Source organism: Bombina bombina, chromosome 2, assembly GCF_027579735.1.
Source record: "Bombina bombina isolate aBomBom1 chromosome 2, aBomBom1.pri, whole genome shotgun sequence".
Lineage (NCBI taxonomy): Eukaryota > Metazoa > Chordata > Amphibia > Anura > Bombinatoridae > Bombina > Bombina bombina.
The window spans coordinates 447,194,221-447,210,611 of NC_069500.1; the positions used below are offsets into that span (position 1 = coordinate 447,194,221).

At 38.4% G+C, this 16,391-nt stretch overlaps 1 protein-coding gene across 1 annotated transcript in view; it reads left to right on the plus strand.

Moving 5' to 3' along the window:
* Positions 1-210: 210 nt before the first annotated feature.
* The window catches only part of PITPNB (phosphatidylinositol transfer protein beta), a gene marked incomplete in the record, with an annotated part of 520,198 nt that continues 504,017 nt past the window's right edge, over positions 211-16,391 (plus strand). The window contains 1 exon segment of the mRNA XM_053702082.1: positions 211-323. Within this exon segment, the coding sequence (XP_053558057.1) occupies positions 211-323 (113 nt within the window).

Below are 16,391 nucleotides of genomic sequence, written 5' to 3' on the forward strand. Positions count from 1 at the left end.
AATAGAACGAAAAATGCGCTTTGGGACTTACATGACAGTTCATCAATGGGAACAAGCTACACTATCAGACCCTCAGTGAAAACAGCACAGAGAGGCGGATTGACAGATGTCAAAATTCAGCCAATCGTAAACTTTGAAGGCGGGACCAAACGCATCCATTCACGGGAAATGTTCACGTCATTTGAGCGATTTGGCCTATCAGTGCATCAAATGGGCGCGGTTTATTTTAATCCAGCCTACTACTCCCGGAAAGAGCCGAGTGACGTCGATGCCGCACAGCAGCTTCAGCTTTTGGATCGGAGAATGGTGTTAATCAAGGAATTGTAAGTGCGGACGGGTTGGAGGTGTTAGTCTGTTCTTCGGGTTTAGCAGGGGCTCATTTTCCTACATGGCCGGGCTGTGTGGATGCAGTTGTGGGCTCTGTGGCCCAAGGGATGTCGGTGTGGTGGGTCCTAGGCGGCTTATGATTAGTTGGCACAACTAGCGCTGTACCGTTATGTGGTGACAGGTTCCGATAGCATGTAATCTATAGGCTTCTTCTTGCCTTCAGAGCTGGCCTGTGTAAGAATGCTTAGTCAGCTAAGGGTTAAGGTTTAAGGCCGGGGGTCAAGTAGTAATGGTAACCAAAGAGTTACTAGCTTGTCCTGCTGGTATAGTTTACATTGTATGTTGGTATAAAGTGCTCTGCTAGTTGCAGCTGATTGATTCCCCCAAAAGTGTTTCTGGCCTCCAGAAAAACATGTAATGAGCGTTAGAGAGCAGCAATTAAACATACTTGTTTTTGCCTTGAAAAGATCAAGTAAACACTGTCAGAAATGTTATTGATACTAAGAGCAAATGTATGTATGTGCACAAGTAATTCTTTAGGGCAGATTGTTCACTGGTGGATTAGGACAACTCCCTCAGCTCTATTAGTAGATAAAGGCACCCTTCACCAGCTTCAAAACAAGTTATATTATGTAGGACAAGAACTGCCTGCATCTACTAATAGAGCAGTGGGAGCTGTCCTAATCCACCATTTTCATAAAAAAAAAAAAACACAACAACAAACCCCCCCCAAAAAAACCAAAACCTGCAAAAATCGACTTTTACATGCAGGAAAGAAAAAAAAATAATTACCATTTTACCACCTCAGAGAAATAGGGCTGAAGGTGCTGTATAAGAGAAAAAAGGTATATAAAAAAAAAAAAAGTAATATTAACCTTTTTTTTTTTTATATTCTATTAGACACTGGGAAGTCAGTGAGTTACAATGTAACCCTCTATTAAACTTGTGAATATCATATATACAATATAATTTCATATTATTATAGTACTGAAATTCATGCTATTTATGTAAAACATCTAATGTATGTAATAACATCTAAATTTGTTAGCTATATAAGTATGTATGCACAGTATAAATGAATGTAAAATGTAAGCATCTCCCAAAACAAAAAATGTAACCATACATTTAGTGCAAGTCTTAATAAATAAATAAATAAATATCACTCTCTTATGCAGTTTCAGACAATTATGTATTGTTGGTAATTTATCCTTTTGAAGAGTGTTTACATGAAGTGCAATATACAATTTTCTTGTGCCCACTTTTAAGTGTATGTTGTCAGTGCTGTATCTGTTGCTATTGTGACTCGGTTTCAGATCGAACAATTGAAAAATAAGATCTACTTATTGACTATATTTGCACATTTTAGGGTAGTAATTATGATCTAATGATCTGAGTTAGAATTAAAGGGACATGAAACCCAAACATTTTCTTTCATGATTCAGATAGAGAATACACATTTAAACAACTTTCCAATTTACTTCTATTATTTAATTTGCTTCCTTCTCTTGTTATCCTTTGCTGAATGGTTTATCTAGGAAATCCCTGGAGCCGCAAAGTACCTAGGTTCTAGCTGCTGATTGGTGGCTGCATATAATGTATACTGCTACTATTGATTGGCTCCCCCATGTGTTCAGTCAGTAACCAGTAGTGCATTGCTGCTCATTCAACAAATGATACCAAGTGAACGAAGAAAAATTGATAATAGGAATAAATTAGAAAAAATTTGGGTTTCATACCCATTTCTTTTAATTCCTTGAGCTGCTACTTAGGGTTTTACTACATTATACTGTCTGATTAACACAAATATAACGTTAGTCTAATTAAAGAGGTATGTTTGCTGGCATAAGTTGCATCATGTTAAAATAATGTTTGACATTCCAATGTGTGTTTTATTTCCAGCTCATTGTGTAAGACCTGGTTTGACTTCATTGTTGTATTTACTATTTTAAGTAAAATTAGCTATAATTAAAGTGACAGTCAAGTCCAAAAAAAACTTTCATGTTTCAAATAGGGCATGTAATTTTAAAAAAAACTTTCCAATTTACTTTTATCACCAATTTTGTTTTGTTCTCTTGGTATTCTTAGTTGAAAGCTAAACCTAGGAGGTTCATATGCTAATTTTTTAGACCTTGAAGGCCGCCTCTAATCTAAATGCATTTTGACTAGTTTTTCACCACTAGAGGGCATTAGTTCACGTGTTTCATATAGATAACATTGAGCTCATGCAGGTGAATTTACCATGGAGACAGCTCTGATTGGCTAAAATGCAAGTATGTCAAAAGAACTGAAATAAGAGGGCAGTCTGCTGAGGCTTAGATACAAGGTAATTACAGAGGTAAAACGTGTATAATTATTACTGTGGTGGTTATGCAAAACTGGGGAATTTGTAATTAAGGGATTATCTATCATTTAAAACAACAAAAATTCTGGTGTTGACTGTCCCTTTAAAGTGATGGTAAGCTATACGAATCTGCACCACTGCATCTGATTTAAGATTTTAAAAAACTAAGGGTTTTTCATTCATGAAGTCATATTAATTTTACATTCTTAGAGGGATGGTAAATCCTAGCGTTTGTGAAATGCTAGGATTTACCATTGGAACAAAAAAAGGGGACTTTCAGTCATGAAATATAAAATACTTCATGCTGAAAGTTCCTTTATTTGTTTGAAGTGTTCGCCGCACTGAGCTCCTCAAGCAGCCGACGGACTGAAAGTCCTCCTATTTGTTCCAATGGTAAATCCTAGCGTTTCACACACACTATGTTTTACCATCGCTTTAAAGTAGAATACCAGTTTAAAGGTTTATATCGTGCCGCCGTTCTCCGCCCGTCTATTTTATTGCAGCTTTTTTCTGGTCACGTTTTAACATCTTTCAATGAGAAGACGGGCCACCAAGCATCCTTTAAAGACACGCCCCTTCATTGGAGAGTGCATGCCCTAAAGATTTTGAGTCGCCGTATTCTAATTTGTATACAGTGACGCGCATGCGCTAGATTCCCCAGAGTCTTTCAATAAGAAAGTTTCATATTGTCAGAATAACATAGCAGCAGTGCATATTAACAGGTATATGCGCTGCTGCGATGTTATTCTGACAATATGAAACTTTGTTTCTGAAAGACTCAGTGGAATCTAGTGCATGCGTGTCACTGCATGCAAATTTAGAATACGGCGACTCAAAAAATCTTTAGCGCTTGTGCTTTCCGATGAAGGGGTTTGTGTGGGTCTTCAAAGGATGCCTGTTGGTCCGTCTTATCATTGGAAGATGTTAAAACGTGACCGGAAAAAAAATGCAATAAAATATTAGGGGCACAATATAAACCTTTAAACTGGTATTCTACATTAAGAATGTTAAATTAATGACTTCATGAATGAAAGTCCCTTTGTTTTTTAAATAGTAATCAGATGCAGCGTTGCAGATTCATATAGTTTACCATCACTTTAAATGCCTTCATAATTTAAATGTGTTCTGGAATATGAAACTCAAGAGTGTGTTTTAATATTTGATTATTTATTCCAATTTGTTTAACCTAAAACGAGAATCCCTGTAGTCTTTTATGTGTCAAACATGATTTTAGGGGTTAGACAACATATTGGTGGGTGGGGAATGGTGCAATCTTGATGATTACTGAACCCTGCTGCATCATATTATACGGTGATAGAAAATTCAATTTTTTTTCAAATATTATATTATTTCTTTATGCAGTACATTACTATTTTAGATGTGGGTATATTTTCTCAACATTGTGCTTTATCCAGTGGTAAAACATTGTTAAATTTAACTGATTTTAAATTCAAAGTTAAACCCCCATTATACAGTTAAAGGGACACTAAACCCAATTTTTTTATTTAATTATTCAGAGCATGCAATTTTAAGTAATTTTATAATTTTACTCCTATTATAAATTTTTGTTCGTTCTCTTGCTGTCTTGATTTAAAAAGCAGGAATGTAAAGCTTAAGAGCCGGCCCATTTTTGGTTGATAACCTGGGTTATGCTTGCTTATTGGTTTGCTAAATGTAGCCACCAATAAGTAAGCGCTATCCAGGGTGCTAAACCTAAAATATGCTGGCTCTTAAGTTTAGTAGGAGTAAATTAGAAAGTTGCTTAAAATTGCATGCTCTTTCTGAATTAATAAAGAAAAAAATTGGGTTAAGTATCCCTTTAAGCTTAACAAACAATGCAGTGAGTATTCATTATTTATTTTGTCTAATTTTTCTGTATTGTGCCTTTAAAAACTGTACTTTTTCCATTCCTCCATATTAAAGGGATAGTAAAGTCAAAATTAAACTAGAGATAAAAAGATAGAAAGTTGTTTAAAATTATATGCGCTAATTTACTTTTATCATCAAATTTGCTTTGTTCTCTTGGTATTCTTAATTGAAAGCTAAACCTAGGTAGGCTCATATGCTAATTTCTAAGAACCTGGAAGTCCACCTCTGCATTTGACAGTTTCACAGCTAGAGGGCATTAGTTCATGTGTTTCATATAGACAAAAATTGTGCTCATGCACGTGAAGTTATTTAAAGGAGTAGTCTAGTCAAAATTAAACTTTCATGATACAGATAGAACATGCAACTTTCTCATTTACTCCTATTATCAATGTTCTTTATTCTCTTGGTATCTTTATTTGAAAAAGCAAAATATAAGCTTAGGAGCTGGCCCACTTTTGGTTCAGCACCTGGCTAGTGCTTGCTGATTGGTGTATAAATGTAGCTACCAATAAGAAAGCTCTACCCAGGTGCTGAACCAAAAATGGTCCGGCTCCTACACTCACATTTTAGCTTTTTAAAATAAAGATACCAAGAGAACTAAGGAAAATTTATAATATTAGTAAATGAGAAAGTTGCTTAAAACTGAATGCTCTATCGGAATCATGAAAGTTTAATTTTGACTTATAATGCCCTAATAGCATGAAATGCAAGTCTGTCAAAAGATCTGAGAAAAGGAGGCAGTCAGCAGAAGTTTAGATACAGGGTAATTACAGAGGTAAAACGTATATTTCTATAACAGTGTCGGTGATGCAAAACTGGGGTATGGGAAAAAAAGGGATTATCTATCTTTTTAAACAATAACATTTTTGGTGTTTACTATCCCTTTTAAAGAGGTTTTGAAATGATGTATCCTTGTTCTACTCTGGATTTGCAAATAAAATAAGTCTAATATGATACTGTATAATAAATATAGTACAATATGCTTATACTATCTTTTTGTTTTGTAACCATAAACGTTTGCAATCCAGCAAGAGGGCTTATAAGTGCAGCCACCAATCAGCAGTTAGTTCCCAGTAGTGCATTGCTACTCCTCGGTATACCTGTGTGTACTTTACCTGTGTGTACTTTTCAACAACAGATACTAAGAGAACAAATAAAATTTGATAATAGAAGTAAATTGGAAAGCTGTTTATAATCACATGCTCTGTCTGTGTCATAAACATTTTTAATTTTGACTTTACTGTCCCTTTAACAGTAGTTTATACATATAAAGCAAATTTATCTTTTGGAATTCATATTCTTTTCTTGCCTTCATTTAATTATTTTTCAAATATGAAGTTCTTATTTGTAGTTATCACAGAAATCGGAAGTGCAGACTATAAACTTGAAAAGCCTAACACTACTACATTCTACACAGTCACTGTTTGCTGACTCTACCTATTTGTCTCCTCTTATTGGCCAGAGCAAGAAAACAGAATTTTTATACATAAGCAAACTTAGGTTACAACATGGGATCACCTGTTACATTAGGGGGAAAAAACTTAACACATGTATTTAATATTTAAATAACAAATATATGGGTCAATCACAATCTTTTACAAAAATATATTTAATTTTCTGTCAAGCCATTAGATATGTTTTTCTAAAGAATTGTGATCAACTCCATCATTTTACAAGAATACATCTATTTAAGTCTGCACTGTCAGCACTTAAAGTGATGATTTTATAATCAGATCCTGAATGCTAGTGATATTTTTGATCAAGTTTAATTGATCCCTTCTAATATATATGCGCTTTAACTTACTTTTTAATCTAGCCGTGCTATTCTAATACTGCATGCTCCCGCCCCCACTTCAAAAGTATTATTTTTTGTGAGCTAAGAGTTTGAACTGTTCTCCAATCAGCACTTTAGCTACATTAAGTGTCATAGGGATAGAGCATAGATAGAGTTTACCATCACTTTAACTGAATACTGATCAAAATTCAATAAAACTATCTCCAGCCCCCAGCGTCTCTATTCTATCTAGCTAATTCACTTATAGAGAGATTTTTTTTTTTTAGTGTATTGGCTGCATAAAAGGCGAAATGGAAATAATGAACCTGGAAGTGGGAATAGAGCCTAAAGAAGTTTTTTTTTTTTTTTTTTTTAAGCTTACTTTGCCCTCTGTATGTCTGATTCATTAAAGTGTTGTTTTTCAACATTTTTACAAATATGTGCTGCTCAGAAGTGTGATTATAAGGAATTTGACAGTAATATTTTTGTAGCAAGTTCCCCTACAGGCATACAGTTTTTTTCCCAAGTACCTCAGCTACAAGATGTAAATATTAGGTTACAAAAACAATAGGCAATTGTGCATACCCCAGAATGTGACAAGTGACTCTAGGTTAGGGAGTGTGTAAAGCAAACTTTGAATTCCCTACAAAACCGTAAAAATACTTTGGGAATTTACTTTAATTATTGCCCTTGCTTTTCATGCATTCATCTGAACATGAAAATGTTTCCACTAAATTAGCAGTTATTAATGTTTTTAAAACTTTTAATTTGTATGCAGGCTCTCTGTAATTTAGTATGCAATTGATTATATACAACTCATTTTAGCAAATACATTTTCTATCCCTTTTATGTTTTTTCCAGTGACCATAATCCTAAAATGCTGCCATTAATTCCCCATAAGCATGAAATTGTTACCTCCCACAAAAACAGACTAAATCCTTATCTGCCTTGTTAATCTCTCACTTTTGAAAACCAAAATGCCAGTATTAAAGTGAAAGTAAATCCTAGCTTTTTACAAACGTTAGGATTTACTATTGAAACAAATAAAGGGGACTTTCATTCATCAAGTATAAGATACTTAATATAGAAAGCTCCTTTGTTTTAATCGATCGCAGCTCTTAGCTCCTACAGCAGCCCACGGCTAAAAAATTTTTGGTCTAAGAGGTGACGTTTTCACCTCTTAGCCAATAGCCATGCGGTAAATCCGGCTTGGCGCCCATGGGAGCCGGATTTACCGCACGGCTGTTGGCTAAGAGGTGAAAACGTCACCTCTTAGCCAAAATTTTTTATAGCCTTGCGCTGCTGTAGGAGCTAAGAGCGGCGATCAGTCGGCTACTCCAAAGCCAACAATTTAAGCACAAATAATTTTATTGTAGAGACCTCAAATAAGCTACAGCTCCATTTATACCTACTCGCTGGAAACAAGCCCCTGGTTTGCTGCTTATAAAATGTGGAGTGGAGCACTGTCCCACACTGCTTTCCAAATGCTTCACCCCAGGGACCCAAATACTATTAGCTATTACCAGCTATTTGTAATAGCTTTTATAAATTAACATAAATGAAAAACTTTTCTTCCTGGGATTATAATAACGGATATCCATGCACAGCACAAATGGAGAGCTATACCATTCATGATGACGCCCTACACTCTGTCACAATATATCTGTCTATCTGTGGACATAAAAGTATATTTAAAGGGGAACTGACAAGCATACACAAAATAACGTTCTTTCTCTCTGGATCCCTTTAAAGTCTGATGCTGTGGGAACCTAAAAAAGGACTGTAATTTATGAATCGCCACATCCAGTCTAAGCATGGGTCTCAATAATAGCAACACTCCTCTGGCTGTGCTGGAAGTTTTAGGTCCCAGGGCCCAATTTTGAGTAGATGTGGAGAGCCATGGTTGCTTCAGTGTTCCCAAAAGCTCCACACCAAACATTTTAAGGTTCCATCAATCACCTTTTTATCCAATTTTACTTATATCGCTTGATCCTTTTTTTTTTTTTTTTTTTTTTTTTTTTTTTATACGGTATCAAAGATTCATAAAAATCTGACTGCTCCCCCAGGCAGGCCAATAATTTCTAGTGTGGAGTCTGTATTCACAAATGTGTCAATTTTTATAGACCAATTGTTGCAAACAGAAGTAGCTAAATGCAGCTCATATATTAAAGATACTGGTGACCTCCTTAAAAGAGCAAAATAATTGTTTCTACCAAATGAGAAATTTATAATGTACACATTAATGTCAAAAGCCTGTATACATGTATAAAACATGAAACCGGCATAGGTATCATCAAAAGGGTACTTAGAGTAGATAAGAAATTGTCAGAGAAGCAATGCATGTTTGTAGAAGATTTGTTAAGACTCATTCTGTACTGGAATTATTTCATTTTCAAGATGATTGGTTTATTTAGATTAAGGGAACTGCCATGGGGTCCAACGTTGACCCATTATACGCTAACCAATGCATGAATATGGTAGAGGAGAAGATCATTTATAAGAATGGTCTATTTAAACTTCATGGGGGCAGCGTGGACTCCTTGGTGGAGTTTGTTTCAGGATTAAATGTGGCAGTCAGTGGCTTGGAATTTACACTAAATTACAGTGAGGAATCTATAATGTTCCTGGATACAAAAGTTTACAAAAAGGTGCTGAATTTGAGTTTGACCTGTACACGAAAACAAATATATATATATATATATATATATATATATATATATATATATATATATATATATATATATATATATATATATATATATATATATATATATATATATATATATATATAGGCAAAAAGAGTCAGTTGCACTCTCACAAACAGTTCTCCAAGGGCCAGGGTGCTAGAGTAGTTGAAATGTAGCAAAACAGGAAACAGCACTCTCTGGACTTAAGTAAAAAACAAGTAGTTTATTCAGTAACGTTTCGGGGAATGCTCCCCTTCATCAGACCAACAACATACAAGTGAGACAAACATTTAAGCATACACAAACCCCTCCCCCTAGTGCAAAAAAACGCCAAAAATGGATGCCATAGCAACCAAGCAACCAGTTCAAAGTAAATACATTTACCAATGCAACAATGACATCAAAGAAACCAGATCATTATGGTTAATTAGCATCAGGTCAATTAGCAAATCAACACATCATCCTACCACATAATACACCTGCTGTATATTAGTACTTCTAATACCCCAGTGGCAGTGTGTCCTTTTAAAGAGACATATCACAATATTATTAGCTAAGTACAGGAACACAAGAATGTGTAGAAAAAAGGGGTTGAAAAAACGTTTAGTTAAACATCGGCACCTCATCATATTGAAATGCAATTCACGTAATGCACTTATAGTAAATGCCTAACTCATAATACCCGTACTACATAGTCAAGGGTCATGTGTACCATAAATGCTATAGAAGCAAATAGCAGCAAACTCGTTATACAGATACCTCAAACGATGTGACCGTATTACATGCACAAAGTGTAGCACGACCTATGTAATCACCCTGTTCAGCATCGGACCAACCTCGCGCTGAATCTAGCACAGTTACTAGCGGAACAACAAGGGATATGCGCATGCGTGGAAACCCGGCGCAGTCCAGCCCCCAATGCTCCAGCTAGGTACCCAATAGGATAGAAAGGACAAGCCCCCACACAGGACAAACAGAGTTATTAAAATGGCATGGTAAGAGGGCCCCAAGGTACTACTAAGGGAAGGAAGGGTCCGGGTCATGAACGTAATAAATGCAGCAGGATATGCAGTAGATAGTACAACACCCCTAATACCCAGATATCAGGAGACACCCATTTAGGTCTCGTAACCCAGCTAGTTCAGTCTGACATACACGATGAGAAGGGTATATGCGTCTGTCATTTCTAACCTGTCAGCACCGGTCTTGCGGTCAAGGCACCTATTGTCCGTGCATAGGCAATTTTACAGGGTCACAAAAAGGATGTCTATAAGTGTGCGCATGCGTGTAAGCCATGCCCAGTCAATTATTACTGTGTAAGGCAAGGTCCCTGATAGGCCGTCTGGGACAAGCCCCTATCCCTATGTGAGTGACAGTTTTGCTATGAGATAGGGGGGCAGGGGTCCAAAGTCAAAAGATATGTCGGTCACAGTATGTTTCAGGCTGATGCTGTGATTACAGGTTTGCTAGAGCCCGGTGGCCCAGAATTATAAGGATCGCTATAAAGGAAAAGAGACCCCTAAACTAATGTGAATAAATACATAGTACAGTCAGGTCCCATCCCCCTAGATACAGAAAATACTAGTGCTAACAGGGTTCAGTAGTGCAAGGTTAGTAGCACCAGCACTCAGTGATGTGTCAACACTACGGTGTGCATCAAAAGTAACATCCACTAATGTACATAACAGAAACAACCTAAATAAGGGTACACCCATTGGGCACCCCTCCTGGAGGATAAATATGGGCAGAGCCTACAGCCAATCAGCAACCAGACTTCATGAACCCACTGTGGATAAAAGAATGCAAACATAGTATCAGATACTGTACAAACTAAATTAATCCCCTTAGACAGATACAACCAGATACCTTAGAAGCGTACACAGCTTAGTTCATAAAAAACAATGCCAGTCTATCCCCATGTTCAAACCTCTGGGGTGTATAGTGTCCAGTTTGAAAATCCACTCGGCCTCCTTCTGTAGGAGACGGGTGTCCCTGTCACCTCCCCTAGGCATTGGGGGTACATGATCGATGAGTTTAAATCTCAGGTCCGCCACAGAGTGACCCTTCTCCATAAAATGTCTGGCCACAGGTTGGTCACTCTTGCCTTTCTCAATTGCCGTCCGGATGGCACTCCTGTGATTAGCCATCCTTTTCTTAATGTCATCTGACGTCTTACCTATATAGAATAGGCCACAGTTGCAATTCAGCATGTACACCACAAATTTTGTGGTACACGTAAGGAAATGCTTGATCTTGTAGCTCGTGTTATTGTGTGGATGTTTGAATTGCTTGCATTGCAGCATGGCGTTACACGTTACACAACTCGGGCACTTGTAGGAGCCCCTTTTGGTGTTTGTCTTGACCTTGCTGTAGCTATCAGTTGGATCAGTGTTCATTAAGATGTCTTTTAGGTTTCTTCCCCTCTTATATCCAATTCTGGGTGGTCCATAGTCGTGGTATGGTAATGATGGATCAGTCTGGACAATATCCCATTTCTCTTTTAAAGTAACTCCTAGTGTTCTCGTGCTAGGGGTGTATGCAGTGACAAAATTCATCCTCTTCTGTTGGTCTCTTTTTGGCATTTTCATGCTCAACTGGGCCCTTGCTTCCTTTATAGTGTTACCATTGTATCCTCTGCTGTAAAACCGTGATTCCATTTCTTTCAGTTGTACCTCACGGTTTTCCTCTGATGTGTTATTGCGGATGACTCTCAGCAGCTGTGCCTTAGGGATGGCTTTAATGAGTGATCTTGGATGGTAACTAGAAGCATGTAGCAGTGTGTTTCTGTCGGTAGACTTTTTAAATAAGGTGGTACCCAATCTGTTGTTTATCTTATAAATTCTTAGATCCAGGAAATCCACTTCATTGTAGCTGGACACTTCCTTCAATTGAACCTGTCCCCCTATTGTGTTCAGGGATTTGACCCACTCGCCAAAGGACTCAATCGTGCCTCTCCAGACCACAACGATATCATCAATGTAGCGCTTGTAAAAGCGTACTTGTTGATTGTCATATACCTTGAACACCTTTTCCTCCATATGTTCCATGAATAAGTTTGCAAAAGCAGGTGCCATAATCGAGCCCATGGCCGTTCCCATGAGCTGAAGATAAAATCTCCTTTCGAATTTAAAGTAGTTCAGCTTAAGACATAGAGATAGAAGTTCAATAATAAAGCTGGTAGGGGGACCCACATATGGGCATCTTTCAAGGCAGTTGGTAATTATCTCCATCCCCATTTCGTGCGGTATAATAGTATAGAGGCTTGTGACGTCAAGACTGGCAAGCACGTCTCCTGGTTCTATGTCAGATATGTCAGTGAGATATGCAATGAGTGTGGTGGAGTCTCTTAAGTATGAGCGCATGTTTACAACCAGTGGTTGTAGCATAGAGTCAACATATTTAGCCAGGGGTTGTAGGAGTGACCCCCGTGCTGAGACAATGGGGCGTCCAGGTGGATGTACCAATTGTTTGTGTATCTTGGGGAGTGTATAGAGAATTGGCCTGACTGGGTTGTTAGTGGTTAGCCATTCCTTGGTGGTAGGGTCTAGAAATAATATGACAACAACTGACTGGGAAGCTGTTCAATCCCTTAGAAATGACTCTACCATTGTCATACGCCCAGCGGACAAGGGTGGTGCGGTTGTTCTGCAGGATTATCAAGATTATAAGACTGAAATAGATAAACAACTGGCGGATGTCTCAACCTACAAAGCCTTACCTTGTGACCCCACGATTACCTATAAAGCACAGATTGACTCAGTTATTGAACATGCAGCACAAATGAACTGGATAGACCCTACCACCAAGGAATGGCTAACCACTAACAACCCAGTCAGGCCAATTCTCTATACACTCCCCAAGATACAGAAACAATTGGTACATCCACCTGGACGCCCCATTGTCTCAGCACGGGGGTCACTCCTACAACCCCTGGCTAAATATGTTGACTCTATGCTACAACCACTGGTTGTAAACATGCGCTCATACTTAAGAGACTCCACCACACTCATTGCATATCTCACTGACATATCTGACATAGAACCAGGAGACGTGCTTGCCAGTCTTGACGTCACAATCCTCTATACTATTATACCGCACGAAATGGGGATGGAGATAATTACCAACTGCCTTGAAAGATGCCCATATGTGGGTCCCCCTACCAGCTTTATTATTGAACTTCTATCTCTATGTCTTAAGCTGAACTACTTTAAATTCGAAAGGAGATTTTATCTTCAGCTCATGGGAACGGCCATGGGCTCGAATATGGCACCTGCATTTGCAAACTTATTCATGGAACATATGGAGGAAAAGGTGTTCAAGGTATATGACAATCAACAAGTACGCTTTTACAAGCGCTACATTGATGATATCGTTGTGGTCTGGAGAGGCACGATTGAGTCCTTTGGCGAGTGGGTCAAATCCCTGAACACAATAGGGGGACAGGTTCAATTGAAGGAAGTGTCCAGCTACAATGAAGTGGATTTCCTGGATCTAAGAATTTATAAGATAAACAACAGATTGGGTACCACCTTATTTAAAAAGTCTACCGACAGAAACACACTGCTACATGCTTCTAGTTACCATCCAAGATCACTCATTAAAGCCATCCCTAAGGCACAGCTGCTGAGAGTCATCCGCAATAACACATCAGAGGAAAACCGTGAGGTACAACTGAAAGAAATGGAATCACGGTTTTACAGCAGAGGATACAATGGTAACACTATAAAGGAAGCAAGGGCCCAGTTGAGCATGAAAAATGCCAAAAAGAGACCAACAGAAGAGGATGAATTTTGTCACTGCATACACCCCTAGCACGAGAACACTAGGAGTTACTTTAAAAGAGAAATGGGATATTGTCCAGACTGATCCATCATTACCATACCACGACTATGGACCACCCAGAATTGGATATAAGAGGGGAAGAAACCTAAAAGACATCTTAATGAACACTGATCCAACTGATAGCTACAGCAAGGTCAAGACAAACACCAAAAGGGGCTCCTACAAGTGCCCGAGTTGTGTAACGTGTAACGCCATGCTGCAATGCAAGCAATTCAAACATCCACACAATAACACGAGCTACAAGATCAAGCATTTCCTTACGTGTACCACAAAATTTGTGGTGTACATGCTGAATTGCAACTGTGGCCTATTCTATATAGGTAAGACGTCAGATGACATTAAGAAAAGGATGGCTAATCACAGGAGTGCCATCCGGACGGCAATTGAGAAAGGCAAGAGTGACCAACCTGTGGCCAGACATTTTATGGAGAAGGGTCACTCTGTGGCGGACCTGAGATTTAAACTCATCGATCATGTACCCCCAATGCCTAGGGGAGGTGACAGGGACACCCGTCTCCTACAGAAGGAGGCCGAGTGGATTTTCAAACTGGACACTATACACCCCAGAGGTTTGAACATGGGGATAGACTGGCATTGTTTTTTATGAACTAAGCTGTGTACGCTTCTAAGGTATCTGGTTGTATCTGTCTAAGGGGATTAATTTAGTTTGTACAGTATCTGATACTATGTTTGCATTCTTTTATCCACAGTGGGTTCATGAAGTCTGGTTGCTGATTGGCTGTAGGCTCTGCCCATATTTATCCTCCAGGAGGGGTGCCCAATGGGTGTACCCTTATTTAGGTTGTTTCTGTTATGTACATTAGTGGATGTTACTTTTGATGCACACCGTAGTGTTGACACATCACTGAGTGCTGGTGCTACTAACCTTGCACTACTGAACCCTGTTAGCACTAGTATTTTCTGTATCTAGGGGGATGGGACCTGACTGTACTATGTATTTATTCACATTAGTTTAGGGGTCTCTTTTCCTTTATAGCGATCCTTATAATTCTGGGCCACCGGGCTCTAGCAAACCTGTAATCACAGCATCAGCCTGAAACATACTGTGACCGACATATCTTTTGACTTTGGACCCCTGCCCCCCTATCTCATAGCAAAACTGTCACTCACATAGGGATAGGGGCTTGTCCCAGACGGCCTATCAGGGACCTTGCCTTACACAGTAATAATTGACTGGGCATGGCTTACACGCATGCGCACACTTATAGACATCCTTTTTGTGACCCTGTAAAATTGCCTATGCACGGACAATAGGTGCCTTGACCGCAAGACCGGTGCTGACAGGTTAGAAATGACAGACGCATATACCCTTCTCATCGTGTATGTCAGACTGAACTAGCTGGGTTACGAGACCTAAATGGGTGTCTCCTGATATCTGGGTATTAGGGGTGTTGTACTATCTACTGCATATCCTGCTGCATTTATTACGTTCATGACCCGGACCCTTCCTTCCCTTAGTAGTACCTTGGGGCCCTCTTACCATGCCATTTTAATAACTCTGTTTGTCCTGTGTGGGGGCTTGTCCTTTCTATCCTATTGGGTACCTAGCTGGAGCATTGGGGGCTGGACTGCGCCGGGTTTCCACGCATGCGCATATCCCTTGTTGTTCCGCTAGTAACTGTGCTAGATTCAGCGCGAGGTTGGTCCGATGCTGAACAGGGTGATTACATAGGTCGTGCTACACTTTGTGCATGTAATACGGTCACATCGTTTGAGGTATCTGTATAACGAGTTTGCTGCTATTTGCTTCTATAGCATTTATGGTACACATGACCCTTGACTATGTAGTACGGGTATTATGAGTTAGGCATTTACTATAAGTGCATTACGTGAATTGCATTTCAATATGATGAGGTGCCGATGTTTAACTAAACGTTTTTTCAACCCCTTTTTTCTACACATTCTTGTGTTCCTGTACTTAGCTAATAATATTGTGATATGTCTCTTTAAAAGGACACACTGCCACTGGGGTATTAGAAGTACTAATATACAGCAGGTGTATTATGTGGTAGGATGATGTGTTGATTTGCTAATTGACCTGATGCTAATTAACCATAATGATCTGGTTTCTTTGATGTCATTGTTGCATTGGTAAATGTATTTACTTTGAACTGGTTGCTTGGTTGCTATGGCAACCATTTTTGGCGGTTTTTTGCACTAGGGGGAGGGGTTTGTGTATGCTTAAATGTTTGTCTCACTTGTATGTTGTTGGTCTGATGAAGGGGAGCATTCCCCGAAACGTTACTGAATAAACTACTTGTTTTTTCTTAAGTCCAGAGAGTGCTGTTTCCTGTTTTGCTATATATATATATATATATATATATATATATATATATATATATATATATATATATATATATATATATATATATATATATATATATATATATATATATATATATATATATATATATATATATACATTACTACAATACAGTAGAATCACTCCCTAAAAGTAACAGAACCACACAATTTAATTATAAGATCCCATGAGATGCAAAATACATTTTTTAATAGAGGGTACCCCAAG